The 23,538-nt window shown below is 52.3% G+C and overlaps 1 protein-coding gene across 2 annotated transcripts in view; it reads right to left on the reverse strand.

Moving 5' to 3' along the window:
• The window catches only part of LOC137344621 (ataxin-7-like protein 1), a 39,082-nt gene that overhangs the window by 4,709 nt on the left and 10,835 nt on the right, over nucleotides 1-23,538 (reverse strand). For both annotated transcript variants that reach the window (XM_068007737.1, XM_068007736.1), the window contains 6 exons: nucleotides 21,679-21,977; nucleotides 18,694-18,776; nucleotides 12,891-13,126; nucleotides 7,816-8,011; nucleotides 5,913-6,034; nucleotides 2,417-3,176 (listed from right to left, as the gene is read on the reverse strand). In XM_068007737.1, coding sequence (XP_067863838.1) covers nucleotides 2,417-3,176; nucleotides 5,913-6,034; nucleotides 7,816-8,011; nucleotides 12,891-13,126; nucleotides 18,694-18,776; nucleotides 21,679-21,977 — 1,696 coding nt within the window. The remainder of the gene's footprint in view (nucleotides 1-2,416; nucleotides 3,177-5,912; nucleotides 6,035-7,815; nucleotides 8,012-12,890; nucleotides 13,127-18,693; nucleotides 18,777-21,678; nucleotides 21,978-23,538) is intronic.

Here is a 23,538-nt window from a genome sequence, read left to right on the forward strand (position 1 = left end):
GGGAAGACAGAAAGAGAGAGAGAGAGAGATTAACATCCGCTAAACAAACGCACTCTCAGGATAACAAAACTCTCTTCGCAAGTGGGGGAAGGAGATTCCATTGGCAGAGTGTCTCTGACTCGACTGGGGGGTAAAGCACAGCCCAATCCAGGCTCATTACTCTTCTCCTCCGTGCCAAAGCTGACAGGTGTCAAACCTCCCAATCATTTTCCTCACCTCTTTTCTCCCCTCCTCTCCTGAAGGTGTTGTCTCCATTGTTAATTTGCTGATGCACAGCGTCAAGACATGAGGTGTGATGAGTGTAACAGGCTCGGGAGGAACAGGTGACTTTGGACCTATGGTTCCCAAAGCTCTCCACCACTGGGGGTTTTCCTTGCCTCATGTCTGGGTCTGTTGTAGACTAATCGAAGCGATTGATTGATATGATTTAGTCAATAACTCCATTATCGTTGTATCATGCGACTACCAGGATGATAGACGGCGAACTAGATGGACCCTGGCCTTTTTCCGTCTAGCAATTCCTAAGATCTATATAAGAAAAATGTCACTCGCGTGAGGTGCAGAATGTGCACCTGTAAAATCATACTCCATTCCAGATTGGCGCTGACCTGCATTGGCTCCCGGTCCGGTAACACCTCGATTTTAAAATTCAGCCGCAGTGCCCTGGACTGGAGAGAGAGGGGTTAAAATAAAACAGCTGGGGGGAGCGGAGGAGCGGGGGGCTCTTGCTCATGATCCTGATCAAATCCCTCCATGGCCTCGCCTCTCTCTCTCTCTCTCTCTCTCTGTAACCTCCTCCATCCCTACAACCGTCCGAGATCTCTGCGCTCCTCCAGTTCTGGCCTTTTGAGCATCCCCGATTTTCATCGCTCCACCATTGGCGGCCGTGCCTTCAGCTGCCTGGGCCCTAAGCTCTGGAATTCCCTCCCTAAACCTCTCCGCCTCTCTCTCCTCCTTTAAGACGCTCCTTAAAACCTACCTCTTTGATCAAGCTTTTGGTCACCTGTCCTAATATCTCCTTAAGTGGCTCGGTGTCAAATTTTGTCTGATAATCGCTCCTGTGAAGCGCCTTGGGACGTTTTACTACGTTGAAGGCGCTATATAAATGCAAGTTGTTATTCTGCTTCTTCCAAGGGAGATGAGCCTCAATCACGAACAGCAGCGTCATGGGAACACCATCACCTCCAAGTTCCCTTCCAAGCCAAACACCATCCTGACTTGGATATTTATCACCATAGTCGCTGGGTCAATATCCTGGAACTCCCCACCTAACAGCAGCAGTTTGAGGAGAAGGCCCCACCACTACCTTCTCGGGGCCACTAGGGATGGGCAATAAATGCCAGCCTTGCCAGCGACGACCACATCTCAAGAACAAATAAATGAACAAGGCGGTGTACACTTGAATTTCCTACACACTCTGCCCGTGTGTACTCCCAATCACATATTTCTGCCGCCCTGTAATTAAATGCAAGGTATTTTTTTTTAAAACAGGAAAGCCCAGAGGTTGTCAGAGGATTGTTAAATATTCTGTAGGAGGTAGAAGCATTCGAAGGCACTCGTAATAGGCAGAAGGTAATCGAGGTTTTCAAATGGTGTCACAAACTGGGTTTCTTTTTCTTGCCCACTTTTTCCCCTCCTCTCCTGATTGCCGCGGGGCGACAGGTTCCATGGGCACTGGCAGCCTTAAAGTACCTCACCCGAGCACCCAATTCACACATCAACCTAGACAGTCAGTTCGTCTGTTTGTTGGTGTTCTGCCCTAGGGCAGGTCCTAACTCAAGTCTCACACAGGACATTCTTCAGCCACTTACTGTGGTTTCCCTGTTGCCTTCCTAATGGGTTATATCTTCGAGTATCTTCTCCTAGGTTGGCTGCAACCAAGGCTAAAGAGGCCCACCGACCTTTTACAATAGGGAGGGCCACCCGCTCCCACTGGACGCAATTACCCTCACTGGACATTAATCCAGTACTCAGAGACGGAGCTCCCTGGGGCTGTCCGCAGTGGGGCTCGAACCCTTCACCTTCTGACTCAGAAGGCGAGAATGCCACCACTGAGCCAAAGGCTCGCTCTGGACAGTGAGTGTCAGCAGGCTATTCAACCTCAGAACCATCACAGTCGAGCCTCAACCTGTCCTCACCCAACTTGCACACTCGCGTAACACAATTGCGTGCACACAAACTAGCAGGGTGCGGAGGATGGGGGCCACTGGACGCTAAATAGGAGCGGGAATCCTGGTTGCTCCTTCCTAGCCCAAGAAAGGCTGTAGCGAGTTGAAGCGCCCCTACTGTCACCTTGGCTGGGAGCAGCTAGTTCCAAGAATCGAACCAGACGTCTCTACGCGCAGTTCCAAGCTGCGTGGCGCGTTTACCCGCCAAGTGAAGGCCGGGGATTGAACTGGGCCTGGAATTCCCTTACCTTGTGCGTGTGAGAGTTGCTGTGAGGTCCAGTTGATGCCAGATTCTCCTCCCTCTTCCTTTGCACACAGTTGACTTCGGGGGACTTGGCTATTTTGGTGGGTTTCGAGCAGCAGGCCGTATTCTTCCGCTTCCTGCCCTCGGCCCGTGCCGGAGAGTTGGTGGTCGGTGGGGGGGAGGGAGCCCCAAGCCTCCGCCCCTCGCAGAGCCGGGTGTCCCGTTTGGGATCAAAGTGTTCCGCTGTCCGGCCAGCCCCTTTGCTGGAGTTCCCTGAATGGCCCAGAATGCCGGTCGGTCCTGAGCGTCCGGCTTTGGGACCATGGGCGACGACACCGTTGTTTGCGTTGTGTGAGGAGGTATTCGAGTGGGAGGGTCGGGCGGCTGGTCCCCCAGGAGGGGGGGCGCTTATCCTGCCCAAACTCAGCACGCAGTTCCTTTTGAGGGGAGGGTCCGTGGCGGGGGGCTCGGAGGAGGGGGCCGGCTTCTTCCGCTTGCCCGGCGATGCCTCGACGACGGAACGTGGGCTTTCGTGGAATCCGGAGGCCCGGCCGGTCGCGGCCCAGGACGTTCTGCCTGAGGATGGGGAGGGGAGGGGGGGCGTCGGAGACGGGAGCGAGGGGGAGGTCGAAGAAGAGGAAGAGGCCGCGGCCGCTGAGAGACACGACATGGACGGGCTGCCTGACTGCAGCGAGAGCACTGAGGGGCCAGAAGGCGGGACAGCAAGCGGAGATCTCGGGGGGTCCGACGCTGGAGGAATTTTCCTGCATTCAAGAGAAGAAAAAAAAATTACTCAGATTACTTCTCATGCTATGAGGTGTCAGCTGTGGCTCAGTGGGCAGCACTCCTGCCTCTCGAAACCGAAGGTTGTCGGTTCAAGCCCCACTCCAGAGACTTGAGCAGATAATCCAGGCTGACGCTCCCAGTGCAGTACTGAGGGAGTGCTGCTTTGTCGGAGGCGCCGTCTTTCGGATGAGACGTTAAACCGAGGCCCTTTCTGACCTCTCAGTGGACGTAAAAGATCCCACGGCCACTATTCGAAGAACAAGGGCGTTCTCCCCGGTCTGAGGCCAACATTTATCCCTGAACCAACATCACTAAAAGCAGAAGATCTGGTGATTATCACGCTGCTGTTTGTGGGATCTTGCTGTGCGCAAATTGGCTGCCGCATTTTCTACATGACAACAGTGACTACACTTCAAAAGCACTTCGTTGGCTGCAAAGCGCTTTGGGACATCCTGAGATCGTAAAAGGCGCTATATAAATGCAAGTTCTTTCTTTCTTTATCATGGTCCCTCCGCAGCCCAGTCTCTCAGGCCTCACTGGCATCCCCCTCCACCCCTCTCCCCCCCCCCCCCCCACCCCCCCCCTCCTCTCCCACCCCCCTCTCCCCCCCCCCTCTCCTGCAGCTGCTGACTTGTGAGGCAGAGAGAGAGAAGGAAAGAGAAACTGGGCATTATTTCTTTTCTTTTGTGCCTCTTTCTCTGGTTTTCTCCTCCCCGCCCCCCCCCCCCCCCATCGTCTGGGGGTACCGTGACCCACAGCCCTGCACTGCCTCACTCAGTGACCATGATTCACCTGTGAGGTCTAAACAACGCACACTTCTACAGCTTTCCTCACATAACAGAACATCTCAGAACGCAAAAAGGAGGATACCAATTGGGACTAGGAGGAATTATATGTGCGCGCAGACACGCATCTGTATATGGAGACAGTAAACTGTGAGCAGTAATTGAGAATTCTACCACATTTTATGCTGCACAATTCCAGAGGTTCGTTGCAGGTTCAAGTTATCCTCGGGTGTGGACAATGGGGTTCAAGATAGGTTCGATCAGGCACCTGTGGTCAGAAGGAGGGGGTCCCCAAATCCGTGGCCAGGTGTCTGACAGCCCAGCCATAGGTTAATTAACAAACAGACACGCTCCTCAAAGAGGCAACCATGCTCCTTTAAAGCCCGAACACATTAGAAAGGATTCAGGTGCTATCGGTGTATCCGTAACAATGCAACGGAAGGTGCAGAGTCTGAGAACAGGTCACACAAGCTGGTTTTCTCTCCTGTCTCTGGATCTGCTCCATAGCCCTCGTTATCTTATAGGGCCTCAGATCCCAAATAACTTCAAAATATTGCTCCTACTGTTCTTATGAATTTTGAGATAGGGCAGTGCTGGAATGGAGCACTTTCCATTTCGGGTACCCGGTGTCCCATCAATCACTCCCAGGGCAGGTACAGGGGGTTAGATACAGAGTAAAGCTCCCTCTACACTGTCCCATCAAACACTCCCAGGGCAGGTACAGCACGGGTTAGATAAAGAGTAAAGCTCCCTCTACACTGTCCCATCAAACACTCTCAGGGCAGGTACAGCACGGGTTAGATACAGAGTAAAGCTCCCTCTACACTGTCCCATCAAACACTCTCAGGGCAGGTACAGCACAGGTTAGATACAGAGTAAAGCTCCCTCTACACTGTCCCATCAAACGCTCCCAGGGCAGGTACAGGGTTAGATACAGAGTAAAGCTCCCTCTACACTGTCCCATCAAACACTCCCAGGGCAGGTACAGCACGGGTTAGATACAGAGTAAAGCTCCCTCTACACTGTCCCATCAAACACTCCCAGGGCAGGTAAAGCACAGGTTAGATAAAGAGTAAAGCTCCCTCTACACTGTCCCATCAAACGCTCCCAGGGCAGGTACAGGGTTAGATACAGAGTAAAGCTCCCTCTACACTGTCCCATCAAACACTCTCAGGGCAGGTACAGCACAGGTTAGATACAGAGTAAAGCTCCCTCTACACTGTCCCATCAAACGCTCCCAGGGCAGGTACAGCACGGGTTAGATACAGAGTAAAGCTCCCTCTACACTGTCCCATCAAACACTCTCAGGGCAGGTACAGCACAGGTTAGATACAGAGTAAAGCTCCCTCTACACTGTCCCATCAAACGCTCCCAGGGCAGGTACAGCACGGGTTAGATACAGAGTAAAGCTCCCTCTACACTGTCCCATCAAACACTCTCAGGGCAGGTACAGCACAGGTTAGATACAGAGTAAAGCTCCCTCTACACTGTCTCATCAAACGCTCCCAGGGCAGGTACAGGGGGTTAGATACAGAGTAAAGCTCCCTCTACACTGTCCCATCAAACACTCCCAGGGCAGGTACAGCACGGGTTGGATGCAGAGTAAAGCTCCCTTTACACTAGCAGCAGAACATCAGCACTCCTCCAGTCTTTTTTTCACTATACTGCCCAACTTTGACCCTTTCAATGAAGTTTTAGCTGCGTCCTGTATACTTGGACACCAGGCTTTTATCGGACGCCTTCCTCCTACAATCTACGGGCTTTTAAAATCGAAACTTGGCATCAACAAACGACACTAATTGATTCACTTCACCTTCTCCTCCGACCCTTTCTAACCCTGGTGGTGTCCTGACCCATGGGTCGTGTCGCCTTCGCCTCAATATATCAGTAAAAAGAAAAAAATGATTGAAGAAAAGAAAATGGACTGACCTCCACATCTGAGAATTTAGGTGTTTCTCCACCATCGAGTTGAGGGCCGACCGGAAACGGTCCAAACGCTGGTTGAAGACGTAACAGCCCCGGCTAATCATTCGGCTTCCGAAAGTGCAAAACTGGAAAGGAAAAAGCAACGGTGAGATCTGGTGAAGGATCGATCAGCTCAGCACCAGCCTCGTCCGTCCCTAACAAGAACAATTCCTGATCAAAGGGACCGGGAGTGTCGGGGGAAAGGGCCAATTCATTCCCGTCGAGCTTCTAAATCATCGTTAAACCGTTGCGGAATTGATAGAGAATTTCCAAGATATTCAAGCCAGGCCGTTCAGGGGTGATGTCAGGAAGCACTTCTTCACACAAAGGGGAGTGGAAATCTGGAACTCTCTCCCCCAAAAAGCTGTCGATGCTGGGGGTCACTTGAAAATTTCAAAACTGAGATTGATAGATTTTTGTTCGGGCAAGGGTATTCAGTGTCACGAAACCAAGGCGGTTTGATGGAGTTGAGGTATAGATCAGCCATGGTCTAACTGAATGGTGGAACAGGCTCGAGGGGCTGAATGGCCTCCTCCTGTTCCTGTATTTGTTCCACTCAATTCTCTCCCCTTGTAGCCCCACTGATGTAGCCAACTCCTGCTGGGCCCCGGGTCCATAGTTACCCCTCAGTGCTCCAGTAATTCACCCATCATGCGTGGGCCTAGACAGCGGCTGTCGGCAGGCTATTCAACCGGGGTGTCATTGTGCTTCGTCCAAACAGGCGCGCACCCTTTCCCATGAGGGCAGCTTGTCAGGGACCAAGAGCAGGATCCCGGTGATTATCTCCTCCCAAAGCCGGGGCACTGAGGCCAACAGCAGTGAACCCTTTACATCTGCCCCAGCGGACTGGGGATCCAACCTGCCAGACTGTGTCGCTCTCCTGTGGCGTTGCAGATGTTAACCCTAACCCTAACCCTAACGCAGTCTTCAGGTGGAGTGGGAGGGCAGGGCACAGACGCAATTCAGGCCCCATGTTAGAGTCATCAATTCCGTCCTTATCAAGGGAGTGCTGCACTATCGGAGGTGCCGCCCTTCGGACGAGACGTTAAACCGAGGCCCTGTCTGTCCTCTCGTGTGGACGTAAAAGATCCCATCGCACTATTTGATGAAGAGCAGGGCAGTTCCCCCCGGTGTCCTGGCCAATATTTATTCCCGAATCAACATCACTAAAAACAGATTATCTGGTCATTTATCTCACTGCTGTTTGTGGGATCTTGCTGTGCAAAAATTGGCTGCCGCGTTTCCTACATTACAATAGTGACTACACTTCAAAAGTACTTCATTCGCTGTAAAGCACTTTGGGACATCCTGAGATCGTGAAAGGCACTGTATAAATGCAAGCCTGTCTTTCTTTCTTTCCATCATAAATAAGGAGAAACTGTTTCCAGTGGCAGGAGGGTCGGTAACCAGAGGACACAGATTTAAGATAATTGGCAAAAGAACCAGAGGGGATTTGAGGAGAATTTATTTTACGCAGCGAGTTGTTATGATCTGGAATGCGCTGCCTGAAAGGGCGGTGGAAGCAAATTCAATAATAACTTTCAAAAGGGAATTGGATAAATACTTGAAAAGGAAAAATTTTCAGGCTATGGGGAAAGAACAGGGGGAGTGGGGCTAATTGGATAGCTCTTTCAAAGAGCCGTCACAGGCACGATGGGCCGAATGGCCACCTTCTGTGCTGTAAGATTCTATGAAATGTAAATGAAAATGTTCGAGTTGAACAAAATTTCTAACACTAAATAATGCAGCGTGGCAACAGACATTTCTCAGCCTCGTCTGCTCTGCAGACGTCTCAGTTTAAACGCTCAACACTCCCCATGAGGCAAATGAAAGGCGAAGAGAAGGACCGAGCTGAAATGGAACGTACTGCGAGGGGCTTCGGATGCAATCGTGAATGGTGACAGTCCGGTTTCTCCGATTCCTCCGTGATCTCCCCCTCACTCTCCTCGCTCGATAACCGGCTGTTTATCTCGAACCTAAACAGAGGGTAGTGGGGCTCAGCGTGGGGAGTGGGATCCGCAGCGACTCTCTCACAGTCAGTCAATTCACTTTCCAAAGTAACCCTGCAAAAAGGATAGAAAATATTAACACGACAGCAGATGCCAACAAAGTACAGCTGTCTCTGAATCCACAATCCTTGCAGCTGGAAATGGAGACATGTAATTTATATATAGATTATGGCTATAGGTTCCCAGCACCCTGTGTTACTGGCTGTATCTCTACTGATGTTAATCCCTCTCCCTCACACTGTCACTCAGTAACCCCTCTCCCCCCAGCGCCCTGTGTTACTAACTGTATCTCTACTGATGTTAATCCCTCTCCCTCACACTGTCACTCAGTAACCCCTCTCCCCCAGCGCCCTGTGTTACTGACTGTATCTCTACTGATGTTAATCCCTCTCCCTCACACTGTCATTCAGTAACCCCTCCCCCCAGCATCCTGTGTTACTGACTGTATCTCTACTGATGTTAATCCCTCTCCCTCACACTGTCATTCAGTAACCCCTCCCCCCAGCATCCTGTGTTACTGACTGTATCTCTACTGATGTTAATCCCTCTCCCTCACACTGTCACTCAGTAACCCCTCTTAGCCCAGTCATCATCAGTCACCATTATAACAATGTAGAAAAACACAAAGTGAATCAGAAGACTTCACATCCAGTGATTCTTATTAAACAGAACACAAACACTGATGGCTTTTATGGTTAATGATGGTTTCAGTGTTGTAAATTGAAAATACTTAATGCTTTGTGCAAAAGATATATTCCTTGCAGTTATGATTAATGCAATTTACTATACAAGTACCGTAAATCCAGACACCAGTGGAAGATTTATATTCTCCATTAATACAAAGTGCAACCAGCAGACAAGGCGCATGTGCACCATCTGATGGCAGGAACAGTGCACTGCAAGACCACAGCAGCTGTTTACGTGCAATGAGGCATTTTTGAGAAACGAGTTTATAACCTTGTCTGAAGTGCTCCAGGGAAACAATGTTACGCTGCCATTTACAATAGCATGAAATGAAATCATCGCTAAATAGCATAAATCAGCTGGCCAAGTAAGGAAGCACCCTCATGTTGTCCATTCCAGCTTCTTGCGATGGAAGCCTTTATTCCAATGTGGGCTAGATGAAGTAGGGAGGGAGGAGGCTCGTGTGGAGTATAAACACCTGCACAGGCCAGTTGGGCCAAATGGCCTGTTCCTTTGCTGTAAATTCTATGTAATGTGAGCATGAAATGAGCTGCAACGTTCAATTTTGAAGAAGAGCAGGGGGTTTCTCCCCAGTGTCCTGGTCAATATTTATCCCTCAACCAACATCACTAAAAAACAAATTATCTGGTCAATATCTCATTGTTGTTTGTGGGATCCTGCTGTGTGAAAATTGGCTGCTGCGTTTCCTACATTACAACAGTGAATACACTTCAAAAATACTTAATTGGCTGTTGAATTTCCCGACATTACTTCAAAAGTACTTCATTGGATGTGAAGTGTTTTGGAACGTCCTGAAAGGTGCAGCAGAAATGCAAGTTCTTTCTTTTGTTCTATAATTGAAAACAGTACATAAAAAGTCTGCTTTTCGAGTGCTGAATTTGGGCCCAGGTCTAACCACTTGTACATTTGCACGAGCACGAGGGCACCTGTTTTACACCTGACCTTGTTCGAGTTAAATCGCTCACAGTTCCAGGTTGCATCCAGCCACTCCGTGCTGAGAGGGTTTTAATTTTGGAATTACCTCTTACATGATCTGACTGAGGGCAAAAGGCTGTAACCCTGGATAAGGTGACAGACCACATTGTGCCTGGAAACCGCTGACCTTACAGAGAATGTACAGCACAGAAACAGGCCATTCGGCCCAACTGGTCTATGTTGGTGTTTATGCTCCACATGAGCCTCCTCCCACCCTATTTCATCTCACCCTATCAGCATATCCTTCTATTCCTTTCTCCCTCATGTGTTTATCGAGCTTCCCCTTAAATGCATCTACACTATTCATCTCAACTACTCCTTGTGGTAACGAGTTCCACATTCTCACCACTCTCTGGGTAAAGAAGTTTCTCCTGAATTCCCGATTGGATTTATTAGTGACTATCTTAGATCTTATGTTCCTCTCCAAGTCTAACAGGCTGAATGTATCACACCAGAACCCAACTGGATGTCATACTAATCATTGGCCGATCACTGGAGTGTGGGGGGAGAGGGGGATCATCCTGGGCTGGGGGCGGGGGGAATGGAGAAAATCAGCCAGGATTCCTGCTCCTCATCGTCATCCAGCGACTCCATACCGGAAGTGCGTGTCTGGATGCGAGGAAAGGATCGGCGATCAGCTGCGATGCTTGCCATAGTTGAACAGCCCATCAACGCTGACTGTGTGGGCGCATACCCGAAGACTGGGTGAGGTGCCGGAGGGCGTGCTGCACTTGTGGAAATGTGAGTCAGGAGAGAAGGGGGAAGAGAAAACTGAGGTTAAAAAACAGAATGAAATGAATGAACCTTTATCCAAATTACAGTCGGGCAATACTGGATTAGAGACCCTTGCTCACCAGGCCAGTGGATTAAAACTCTGTTAACTTCTTTCATGTTAGAACTTTGCAGTGCTGAGGTACAAAGCACATCAGACAAAACCACAGTTCCTACTCAGTATCAAACAGCTCAGTCAGTCGCTTGGCTGAATCAGTGAGCAGGAGGTTTAATGCATGTAATGGGCTTTCTTTCTTTCAATAGGCTTTTAATGAGCTGTAAGACTATGATCCAATGAATTCCCTTATAATTTCGCAATAAAACAGAACAACTCCCCAATTACCATCTCCTGTGACTTATGGGCAACATCGTGAACTCAACAGACACTCTCAATCTTTAATCACCTCACCCTCCCCCTCCCCCTCCCCCTCGGTGCTGATTCAGGCAGGGGTACAGTGCAAGTGGGGTACAGCTCTCTCAGCTCGGGTTCCCCCTCCGAGGGCTGTTCTTCTTGTGCAGTGTCTAGGCTGCGGATATCTGCGGGATATTTGACGGTGGGGAGAAGGGGGAAAAGCTGTTACTGAGCAGAAACTAGCTTTCTAATTCCCAGAAGTGTTACTATTCTACGTGTCGAGTTTAGCAGAGAGAGGAGGGCCCGGGGGGGGCAGAGACTGTGAGTTTAGACACTGACCTTCCACCTCTGGGACCTGGGTACAAAGGCAGCCCAAGACGGGTGGGCTGACAGTCTAGACTCCAAGCCCGCTGCTGTCCTGGTCTGAGGTATGCACAATCGCACTCTGCAGTAAGGTCACCGCATCGCGATCAGGAGCAGGAACCCTTGGCTGATATTTTTTTCTCGCTGTGCTCCTTCCCGATCCCAGGACCCCTTCTGAGATCAGCCTGGCGGAAATCAATCAATTCAGCACAAACCAGAGGTGAAACCGGGGATCTGACTGGACTGCATTGATCTGTAGCCAGTGATCCACCAAAGAACATTAGGACTAGGAGTGGCCCATTCAGACCCTTGAACCTGCTCCGCCATTCAATTAAATCATGGCTCATCTGTATCTCAACTCCACTTTCCCTCCGTTGCTCCATATCCCTCGATACCCTGACCCAACTAGATCTATCGATCTCAGTCTTGAAAGCTCCAACTGTCCCCCAGCATCCACAGCCTTTTGGGAGGGGAAGAGTTCCAGATTTCCACCACCCTCTGTGTAGAAAAGGGCTTCCTGATTTAATTTGTGAACGGCCTAGCTCAGATTTTAAGATTGCGGCCCCTCGTTGTGGAGGCCCCCACCAGAATCATAGAGTGATACAGCACAGAAGGAGGCCATTCAGCCGACAGTGCCTGTGCTGGCTCTGTGAAAGAGCTATCCAATTAGTCCCACTCCCCCTGCTCTTTCCCCATAGCCCTGCAATATTTCCCCTTCAACTATTTATCCAATTACCTTTTGAAAGTTATTATTGAACCTGCTTCCACCGCCCTTTCAGGCAGCGCATTCCAGATCATCACAACTCGCTGCGTAAAACTTTTTTCCTCATGTCACCTCTGGGTCTTTTGCCAATCACCTTAAATCTGTGCCCTCTGGTTACCGACCCTTCTGCCACTGGAAACAGTTTCTCCTTATTTACTCTATCAAAACCCTTCATGATTTTGAACACCTCTATTAAATCTTCCCTTAACCTTCTCTGTTCTAAGGAGAACAACCCCAGCTTCTCCAGTCTCGCCACATAACTGAAGTCTTTCACCCCTAATTGAGGAAATAGCTACTCTGTGTCCATCCGATCGAACCCTAAAAACCTGAGGGGAGCCAATGGGTGTCAGAATCTTTGGGAGTTAGAGAATCATAGAATGGTTACAGCACAGAAGGAGGCCATTCAGCCCATCCAGACCATGCCGCCTCTTTGCAAGAGCAATCCAGTTAATCCGATTACCCCACTCTTACCCCGTAACCCTGCAAATTTTTCCCCTTCAAGAACTTATCCAGTTCCTTTTTGAAAGCCATGGTTGAATCTGCCCCAACCAGCCCCTCGGGCCGTGCATTCCAGATCATAACCACTCGTTGCGTACAAAAGATTTTCCTCATGTCGCCTTTAGTTCTTTTGCCAATCACCTTAAACCAGTGTCCTCTGGTTCTTGACCCTTCCGCCAATGGGAACAGTTTCTCTCTCTCTACTCTGTCTAGACCGCTCATGACTTTGAACATTTCTAACAAATCTCCTCTCAACCTTCTCTGTTCCAAGGAGATCAACCCCAGCTTCTCCAGTCTATCCACGTAACTGAAGTCCCTCATCCCTGGAATCATTCCATTAAATCTCTTCTGCACCCTCTCTAAGGCCTTCACATCCTTCCTAAAGTGCGGTGCCCAGAACTGGACACAATACTCCAGTTGTGGCCGAATCAGTGTTTTCTAAAGGTTCATCATGACTTCCTTGCTTTTGTACTCTACGCCTCTATTTATAAGAGATGTGGCCATACCTCGAGCCAGGGCAGCTGGTGACCTTCGTCCGGCTCGGTGAGGCCCCCAGTTTCACCAATCCGCAGCCTCCGGATGCTGCCTCCGGCACGGGGGAGGGCGGGGCTCCTTCCTTGGCCTGCTGCTTCCTCTCTTTGCCGCTCTCCTTGTTCTTCAAGCTTGCCCGGTGTTCAGCCAGTAGCTGGTCAAAGGCCAGCCTGCGCCCGAACACGCCCCTCCTCTGCGTCAGCGAGTGCGTCTAACACGGAAATAGAGGTGGAACGTTTATCGTAAGCTGACGGTGGGAGGGAGGAACAACAACAACAACTTGCATTTATATAGCGCCTTTAACGTAGTAAAACGTCCCCAAGGCCCTTCACAGGAGCGATTATCAGACAAAATTTGACACTAAGCCACGTAAGGCGATATTAGGACAGGTGACCAAAAGCTTGGCCAAAGAGGTAGGTTTTAAGGAGCGTCTTAAAGGAGGAGAGAGAGACAGAGAGGTTTAGGGAGGGAATTCCAGAGATTAGGGCCGAGGCAGCTGAAGGCACGGCCGCCAATGGCGGAGCGAAGAAAATCAGGGATGCGCACGAGGCCAGAATTGGAGGAGCGCAGAGATCTCGGAGGGTTGTAGGGCTGGGGGAGGTTACAGAGATAAGGAGAGGGTGAGGCCACGGAGGGATTTGAAAACAAGGTTGAGAATTTGAAAATCGAAGCGTTCCCAGACCGGGAGCCAATGTAGGTCAGCGAGCACTGGGGGTGATGGGTGAACGGGACTTGGTGCGAGTTGGGATACGGGCAGCAGAGTTTTGGATGAAGGGCTCATGGCTCGCATTCAATAGCCTTGTCCCCATGCAACCTTTTAAATTGCTAGTTATTTAAGCCACCTGATGTCTGATTTCCCATTTCATGTTCACTTGGCTCAGTGGGCAGCACTCTCACCTCCTGAGTCAGAAGGCCGTGGGTTCAAGCCCCACTCCAGATACTTGAGCACAAAATCCAGGCAGTACCGAGGGAGCGCTGCACCGTCGGAGGGTCAATGCCGAGGGAGCGCTGCACTGTCGGAGGGTCAGTGCCGAGGGAGCGCTGCACCGTCTGAGGGGCGGTGCCGAGGGAGCGCTGCACCGTCGGAGGGTCAGTGCCGAGGGAGCGCTGCACTGTCGGAGGGTCAGTGCCGAGGGAGCGCTGCACTGTCGGAGGGTCAGTGCCGAGGGAGCGCTGCACTGTCGGAGGGTCGTTTCCGAGGGAGCGCTGCACCGTCGGAGGGGCGTTTCCGAGGGAGCGCTGCACCGTCGGAGGGGCGTTGCCGAGGGAGCGCTGCACCGTCGGAGGGGCGTTGCCGAGGGAGCGCTGCACCGTCGGAGGGGCGTTGCCGAGGGAGCGCTGCACCGTCGGAGGGGCGTTGCCGAGGGAGCGCTGCACCGTCGGAGGGGCGGTGCCGAGGGAGCGCTGCACCGTCGGAGGGGCGGTGCCGAGGGAGCGCTGCACCGTCGGAGGGGCGGTGCCGAGGGAGCGCTGCACCGTTGGAGGGTCAGTACTGAGGAGTGCTGCACCGTCGGAGGGTCAGTGCCGAGGGAGCGCTGCACCGTCGGAGGGGCGGTGCCGAGGGAGCGCTGCACCGTTGGAGGGTCAGTACTGAGGGAGTGCTGCACCGTCGGAGGGGCAGTACCGAGGGAGCGCTGCACTGTCGGAGGGGCGGTGCCGAGGGAGTGCTGCACAGTCGGAGGGGCAGTACTGAGGGAGTGCTGCACTGTCAGAAGTGCTGCACTTCATCGAGACTTTAAACCGAGGCCTCGTCTGTTGGTTCAGGTGGATCATAAAGATCCTATTTGAGGACGAACAGGGAGTTCTCCCGGTATCCTGGGGCCAACTTTCCTCCCTCCAACACCACCAAAAACAGGTTAACTGTTCAGTCATCACATTGCTGTTTGTGGGATCCTGTTGCAAGCAAAATGGCTGCTGCACTTCCATTCACAACAACAGGCACTGCACTTCACACGTTATTTCGTTGTCTTTGAGCAGTTTGAGGGGAGTGAGAGGGCGCTGTGTAAACACGAGTCTCCTCTTCTTTCACTGCATTAAATCAGGAAAGAAGAACTTGCATTTCTACAGCACCTTTCACGACCTCAGGACGTCCCAAAGTGCTTTACAGCCAATGAAGTACGTTTTGAATTGTAGTCACTGTTGTAATGTAGGAAATGCGGCAGCCAATTTGTGCACAGCAAGATCCCACAAACAGCAATGTGATAATAACCAGATAATCTGTTTGTGATGTTGGTTGAAGGATAAATATTGACCAGGACACAGGGAGAACTCTGTGTCCCGAGTACCTCTCGGGACTGCCCCTGCTTATCTTTGAATAGTGCCATGGGATATTTTACGTCCACCCGAGAGGGCAGACAGGGCCTCCGAAAGATGGCACCTCCGACAGTGCAGCACTCGTTCACTTCGGCGCTGGGAGTGTCGGCCTGGATTATGTGCTCGAGTCCCTGGAGTGGGACTTGAACCCACGACCTTCTGACTCAGAGGCGAGAGTGCTGCCCACTGAGCCACGGCTCACGGCCTCAAGGTCAATCACTTTGCATTTGCAATTTGAAGTCCCCTGCTCAGGGGTCAATCGATGATTCCTTTTATATCCCTTTCGCCTCTGGTCACCGTAGTGCCAATGCAGCCACCCTATCGGAGGCTCGAAATCCCCCCGGACGGTGGAATCACTGCACGGCTCCCGTCAGCAGCAGCTGCAACTGGACCCACCCACAGGGTCAAGACAACGGACAGACTGAGCTCTCAGACAGGCAGATAGTCGAGTGTCAAACACCTGGTCCTCCCCCACCCCCCGGTGTCGAACCCCTGCTCCCCCCCCCACCCCCCGGTGTCGAACCCCTGCTCCCCCCCCCACCCCCCGGTGTCGAACCCCTGCTCCCCCCGGTGTCGAACCCCTGCTCCCCCCCCACCGGTGTCGAACCCCTGCTCCCCCCCCCGGTGTCGAACCCCTGCTCCCCCCCGGTGTCGAACCCCTGCTCCCCCCCGGTGTCGAACCCCTGCTCCCCCCCGGTGTCGAACCCCTGCTCCCCCCCCGGTGTCGAACCCCTGCTCCCCCCGGTGTCGAACCCCTGCTCCCCCCCGGTGTCGAACCCCTGCTCCCCCCCCGGTGTCGAACCCCTGCTCCCCCCGGTGTCGAACCCCTGCTCCCCCCCGGTGTCGAACCCCTGCTCCCCCCCCGGTGTCGAACCCCTGCTCCCCCCCGGTGTCGAACCCCTGCTCCCCCCTCCCCCGGTGTCGAACCCCTGCTCCCCCTCCCCCCGGTGTCGAACCCCTGCTCCCCCCCTCCCCCTGGTGTCGAACCCCTGCTCCCCCCTCCCCCTGGTGTCGAACCCCTGCTCCCCCCTCCCCCCCGGTGTCGAACCCCTGCTCCCCCCTCCCCTGGTGTCGAACCCCTGCTCCCCCCCTCCCCCCCGGTGTCGAACCCCTGCTCCCCCCCCGGTGTCGAACCCCTGCTCCCCCCCCCGGTGTCGAACCCCTGCTCCCCCCCGGTGTCGAACCCCTGCTCCCCCCCTCCCCCCCGGGTGTCGAACCCCTGCTCCCCCCTCCCCCTGGTGTCGAACCCCTGCTCCCCCCTCCCCCCCGGTGTCGAACCCCTGCTCCCCCCCCCGTGTCGAACCCCTGCTCCCCCCCGGTGTCGAACCCCTGCTCCCCCCCGGTGTCGAACCCCTGCTCCCCCCCGGTGTCGAACCCCTGCTCCCCCCCCGGTGTCGAACCCCTGCTCCCCCCCGTGTCGAACCCCTGCTCCCCCCCCCGGTGTCGAACCCCTGCTCCCCCCCCGGTGTCGAACCCCTGCTCCCCCCTGGTGTCGAACCCCTGCTCCCCCCCCCCGGTGTCGAACCCCTGCTCCCCCCCCGGTGTCGAACCCCTGCCCCCCCCCGGTGTCGAACCCCTGCCCCCCTCCGGTGTCAAACCCCTGCCCCCCCCCCCGCCCCGGTGTCGAACCCCTGCCCCCCCTCCGGTGTCAAACCCTGCCCCCCCCCCCGCCCCGGTGTCAAACCCCTGCCCCCCCCCCCCCGCCCCGGTGTCGAACCCCTGCTCCCCCCCCACCCAGTGTCGAACCCCTGCTCCCCCCCCACCCAGTGTCGAACCCCTGCTCCACCCCGGTGTCGAACCCCTGCTCCCCCCCCCACCCAGTGTCGAACCCCTGCTCCACCCCCGGTGTCGAACCCCTGCTTCCCCCCGGTGTCGAAATCCTGCTCCTCCCCACCCCCGGTGTCGAACCCCTGCTCCCCCCCCGGTGTCGAACCCCTGCTCCCCCCTCCCCCCGGTGTCGAACCCCTGCTCCCCCTCCCCCCGGTGTCGAACCCCTGCTCCCCCCTCCCCCCTGGTGTCGAGCCCCTGCTCCCACCTCCCCCCTGGTGTCGAACCCCTGCTCCCCCCTCCCCCTGGTGTCGAACCCCTGCTCCCCCCTCCCCCCCGGTGTCGAACCCCTGCTCCCCCCTCCCCCCGGTGTCGAACCCCTGCTCCCCCTCCCCCTGGTGTCGAACCCCTGCTCCCCCCTCCCCCCCGGTGTCGAACCCCTGCTCCCCCCTCCCCCCCGGTGTCGAACCCCTGCTCCCCCCTCCCCCCCGGTGTCGAACCCCTGCTCCCCCCCTCCCCCCGGTGTCGAACCCCTGCTCCCTCAGCAGTCGAGTGCTGAACCCCCATTCAGAAGACACAGAGTCTCTAAAGCCCGTGTTGAACTCCCCATTAAGGGTGACCTGAACGCAGGGAACCAGACATAACTCTGTCCTGTGGAACGGGACCCCCGACTCCCCATCAGACTGACTCAATACACCAAGGAAATCTGTCTGAACTCCCGTTTCAATTTATCCACCATTTTACAAAACTGTCATTTTTTTTCCCCCCAAGAGGCAGCTTTGAGAGACAAGGGCAGACGGTATTCTGAACAAACTTCAGTCTGTTATCTGACGCCCAGCACTCCAAATACGCAGGGCCACCTTCCTTTTCAGAGGCTGCACTAATCTTCAGGCTCTGATGATAAGAACGGGCCAGGTTTTAACAAAAGTCCTTCCTGGATTGAAGGCCGAGTCACGTCCTTTGCTCCTGAATAATGGAGCTGGTGCGATAGCAAAACAAACAAACGGACAAAATTGACGGGCAGGAAAAGACCAGCAGGTCCATCAAGGCTGCCTCGTACACCGTGATGGCTGGAGCATGACGTAGGAACAGGAGGAGGCCATTCAGCCCCTCGAGCCTGTTCCGCCATTCAACAAGATCATGGTTGATCTGTATCCTAACTCCATTTATCTGCTCCATATCCATATCTATGGTTCTATCCCTTATTACCATTGGCTAGCAAAAATCTATCAATCTCAGATTTAAAATTATTAATTGAGTAGCACCTACTGCTTTTTGTGGGAGAGAGTTTCCACACTTCTACCACCCTTTGTGTGAAGAAATGTTTCCAAACTTCTCCCCTGAATGGCCTGGCTCTGATTTTAAGGTTAAGTCCCCTTGTCCTAGACTTCCCCCACGCCCCCCCCCAACTAAACACTTCCCCTGGGAAATCTCCTGGGAGAGACAAAAAAGCTTTTCTTTCTTTTAAAAAAAAAACTTTTACATAAATTATCTGTGGCACTAACTCTGCAAATTTACACTACTTACATTTAAGCTTTGAAATTATTTTGTTTAATTCTAGTCTAAATCTGTGTGTCTGAGCACTTAAATATGGCAGCTGGGCCGTCCAGAAATTTTGCCTAAAGGAAAACATAAACATAACAAACCTAGAATAAAAATGGAGGCCGGCGGGGTAGTGGGGGGGGGGGAAGAGATTACCTTACAAGTTAGCGAGCGTGTACAGGGTTTCTTGGTTTCTGGGTCCATGACTCCACAGTGTTTATTGAGGTCACATTCTTTCTCTGCGGAGAGATATGTAGAAGGTTACACCACATGACAGATGTTTCCTGTTAAAGGCCCTGAGGCACCTGAGGCCTTGTTGGTATTTTTTTATTCCCACAGAAACACCCGACGTTACTTTTGGGAAAAAAAGGGATCGAGTTGAACCCGAAACGATTCCTAGGCTGTGGAAAAAAAAAATCCGATACTGTGAGGGAACAAAAGTAAAGGGCGGGTGGTGTATAAAAACAGAGGCTTCCGTAATGGCCGAGAGGTTAAATGCATTGACTGCTGTGGTGTTGAATCATGCAACAATAGCTTGCATTTATATAGCGCCTTTAACGTCCCAAAGCGCTTCACAGGAGCGATTATCAGACAAAATCTGACACCGAGTCATATAAGGAGATATTAGGACAGGTGACCAAAAGCTTGGTCAAAGAGGTAGGTTTTAAGGAGCGTCTTAAAGGAGGAGAGAGAGGCGGAGAGGTTTAGGGAGGGAATTCCAGGACACTCCCCGGTCTGTTCTCCGTTAGCTGGTCTCAAACAAAGCAACATCGCCCGGGCTCCCCATTCCAGCGCTTATTCCAATGACCTGTGCTGGAGGCACATCTGCATGAAAGCAGGAGTCAGCTCAGCTGTGATGCCCTCCATGGTCCAATATCTGCCCGAAGGCGCTAACCCCTCACTGGAGTACGGTTGCACAGGCACACCCCACTCTCAGGTACCTCACGCGAATGGCCATTCTTCGTCTGCCGCCCAAGACATCCGTTTTTTCCCAAAAGCTATTCGACTAGGGTGGGGAAAGGGCCCAATCCTGTCCTCCCTCGACGTTCAGGCGGGCACTATTGCAGGAAGGATTGCCGGACAGCGATCAGGGGAATAAGCCCTGGCCGATTCCTCCCTAGGCCGGGGTGGGGGTGGGGGCACTGCATCAACCCCCGTACTACCGGCCAAGCCGAGGTCAGATAACACCGTGCAGACCAGGGATCGAATGCAGGACCCTCGGTCCGTGTGGCTCAGGTCTACACAGGGTGGTGCCCGTACCCACCGAGCCACCGAAGCACACTTGGTGTGAAACCAAAAGAGAGAAACACTTTAAAACCACGTATAAACCTTCGGGGGGGGGGGGAGGGGGAGACTATAAGAAGAATTTCACTCCTTCCTCCTTTTTAAGTTTCTTCAGGGGGAGAGGGTGCAAGGAGGCTCCCACACGTACCTGGAATGCTTCACATTTTTAGAGTGGGAGATGTTGGAAATGGTGCTGATAAATAAGGAAAAAATCCCAACTATGCAGAGGGGTCAGAGGTGAGAGTTCGGTATAAGCTCACAGACTCCAGCTGCCACCTTCGCCAGTTGTTTCCCATTTTCTCTCCCCATTTGTGTGCGTGATTATATTTTAACATTTTCTGTTTCATGAATTCTGTGTTTGAGAAGGAAACACTTTCCTTTTAGTAAAGAAAAGACTAGATACAGAGTAAAGCTCCCTCTACACTGTCCCATCAAACACTCCCAGGGCAAGTACTGCACGGGTTAGATACAGAGTAAAGCTCCCTCTACACTGTCCCATCAATCACTCCCAGGGCAGGTACAGCACGGATTAGATACAGAGTAAAGCTCCCTCTACACTGTCCCATCAAACACTCCCAGGGCAGGTACAGCTTCCATTTTTTCCAAACAGCAGGTGCTGGTAATGAATTAGAATAGAATTTACAGCACAGAAACAGGCCATTCGGCCCAACTGGTCTATGCCGGTGTTTATTCACCACATGAGCCTCCTCCCACCACTCTTCATCTCACCCTATCAGCATAACCTTCTATTCCTTTCTCCCTCGTGTACTTATCTAGCTTCCCATAAGAAAACATTAGAAGACATAAGAAATAGGAGCAGGAGTCGGCCATTCGGCCCCTCGAGCCTGCTCCGCCATTCAATCAGATCATGGCTGATCTTCCACCTCAACTCCACTTTCCTGCCCGATCCCCATATCCCTTGATTCCTTAGAGTCCAAAAATCTATCGATCTCAACCTTGAATATACTTGAATCTATCTATCTCAACCTTGAATATATTCCTGACATTTACCTGAGGAAGGAGGAAGCCTCCGAAAGCTTGTAAATTTCAAATAAAATCGTTGGACTATAACTTGGTGTTGTAAAATTGTTTACAATTGAATATACTCAACGACTAAGCATCCACAACCCTCAGATGTTGCCATTTACAGCTCCTCTAGACCCATCTTTTGTTTCTTTACTTATCCTATTATCACCCTCCTTGCCTTGCACCATCATCCCTTTTGTCATTTAATCACTCCTGCCCTCCACCCTATCACAGACCTTCCATTTTGTTCTTTCCACTCCCCCCCCCTTTCCCTGGTTCTGTACCTGCTTAAAAGCTGTTAAATCTTTACTTCTTCCAGTTCTGACAAAAGGCCATTGACCTGAAACGTTAATTCTGTTTATCTCTCCACAGATGCTGCCCGACCTGCTAAGTGTTTCCAGCATTTTCTGTTTTTACTACAGCACAGGTTAGATACAGAGTAAAGCTCTCAGGGCAGGTACTCTGTATCTCACCCATGCTGTACCTGCCCTGGGAGTGTTTGATGGGACAATGTAGAGGGAGCTTTACTCTGTATCTCACCCATGCTGTACCTGCCCTGGGAGTGTTTGACAGGACAGTGTAGAGGGAGCTTTACTCTGTATCTAACCCGTGCTGTACCTGCCCTGGGAGTGGTTGATGCTGATGTGATGTTTGAAATGGGAAATTGTTCCACTCCCCAGCACAATCACTGATGTTAATGATCATAAAAACAGAAAAAAAAATGATTCAAGCCGACTCTAAATGCTACAAACCAGTGCCCAACTGCCCCCATCTCTACCCCTTTGGCCCTTCATTAATACTTCACCAGTTTGGAGGTGACTGTAAACTCACCCGTAACTCTCCTGTAGACTTTATGGCTGTTTCTCCTGTTACTGAGTGTGGGCTCCTCCAGTACGGGTGATCGGTCCCCTTTACCGTTCTGAACCACCGGCGTTGGGGGCGGAGGGACAGTCACCTTCGGGATTGCACTCTCTGCCCCAGTCTTTCCCGTTGAATCACCTGCGGGGGCCAGGGTGGGATCGGGGGAGGATGGGGATGTGGCGGGGGGCTTAGAAGTCAGTTTGATGCAGGAGCTCTCCGCCTTTCCGAGTGATGGAATCTTTTCCAGGTTCACCACAGGAAGAAACAAGCTGAAAAGAAAAAAAAAGTTAGATGAGTGAATTCCAGCTAGCCAGTTAAATGCAAACTCATTCACGCAAGAGCCTCGACAGTGATGGGTAAACACAGCCCAATCCTTGCCTCACCCAACATTCACACACGGGGCAGTTCCAGGAGATGGTCCGAGGGGAGGGGAAGTGAAAGGACCTTTCGGAAAACGCAGCACGAGCTTTCCCGATGGCTCAGTGGTTAAAGACACCGTGCAGAAAACTAGACAGACCTGGAAGGTCCCGGGTTCAATCCCTCGACTGTGAGAGTTTGGCCTCTACATCGGACTTCCCTAGCGAGAAGAGGAGGGAAAAAAAACCAGGCAGAATTAGGATTAGGGATTTAGGGTTGAGGGTGGTCAGGGTTTGGGGCTTTAGAGTCACGGTTTAGGATTAGGGTTAGTATCAAGGTTAGGATTAACTCCTGATGTTCTGCAAATCTCCCCTGCTGGAAAGACCATCGGTGCGGTCGTTGGATGAGGTCAGGATCGGGCTCGGCTGTGATGCCCCTCACTGTAGAATAGCCAGGCAGCTATTGACTGTTTAGCCTCAAACACAAAGAAAGACCACTTGTGTCAGGTAGCAAAGGGCCGCCAGCAGCCGTAGAGCTGCACCTGAGAAATAGTGAACACCTTAAGGAGAATAAGAGAGCGAGCTGGAGGGAAAAATTATAATCACTTACTGTGATTTGCGGACGTTTTAAGACTTCCTCACATGTAACTTTAAGATTAATGCTCCTTGATTGGGGAGGAGGGAAATAAAACCAATCAGGATTCCCACTCCTGATCACCATCCAGTGATAGCTGCTGGAAAGTTCACCTGTAGGGGTATCAGGCGAGGGCAGGACCGGGCTCGTGGGAGATGCTACCCACAGTCAAACAGCCAGCTGCCGCTCACTGTCTAGGGTGTCACACCCAGAAGGGCCAGTCGAGCTCAGCACCCGTGGAACTTTACCCGAGCAAACACCTTCACGAGAAGGAGCATGGGAGGAGAACTGTCAAAAACTGCTACTTGCAGCCATCATTAGAATCATACAGCACAGGAGGAGGACATTCGGCCCATCGTGCCTGTGCTGGCTCTTTGAAAAGAGCTATCCAATTAGTCCCAATCCCCCTGCTCTTTCCCCATAGCCCTGCAAATATGTCCTCTTCAAGTATTTATCCAATTCCCTTTCGAAAGTTATTATTGAATCTGCTTCCACCGCCCTTTCAGGCAGCGCATTCCAGATCAGAACAACTCGCTGCGTAAAAATATTTCTCCTCATCTCCCCTCTGGTTCTTTTGCCAATTATCTTAAATCTGTGTCCTCTGGTTACCGACCCTCCTGCCACTGGAAACAGTTTCTCCTTATTTACTCTATCAAAACCCCTCATGATTTTGAACCCCTCTATCAAATCTCCCCTTAAGCTTCTCTGCTCTAAGGAGAACAATCCCAGCTCCTCCAGTCTCTCCACATAACTGAAGTCCCACATCCCTGATTATACTGCAAGAGCCGTTCCTTTGACTTCGAACACTGAAGATCTCTTTTTCTCGATCACAATCAAAAA

Source organism: Heptranchias perlo, chromosome 27, assembly GCF_035084215.1.
Source record: "Heptranchias perlo isolate sHepPer1 chromosome 27, sHepPer1.hap1, whole genome shotgun sequence".
Taxonomy (NCBI): Eukaryota; Metazoa; Chordata; class Chondrichthyes; order Hexanchiformes; family Hexanchidae; genus Heptranchias; species Heptranchias perlo.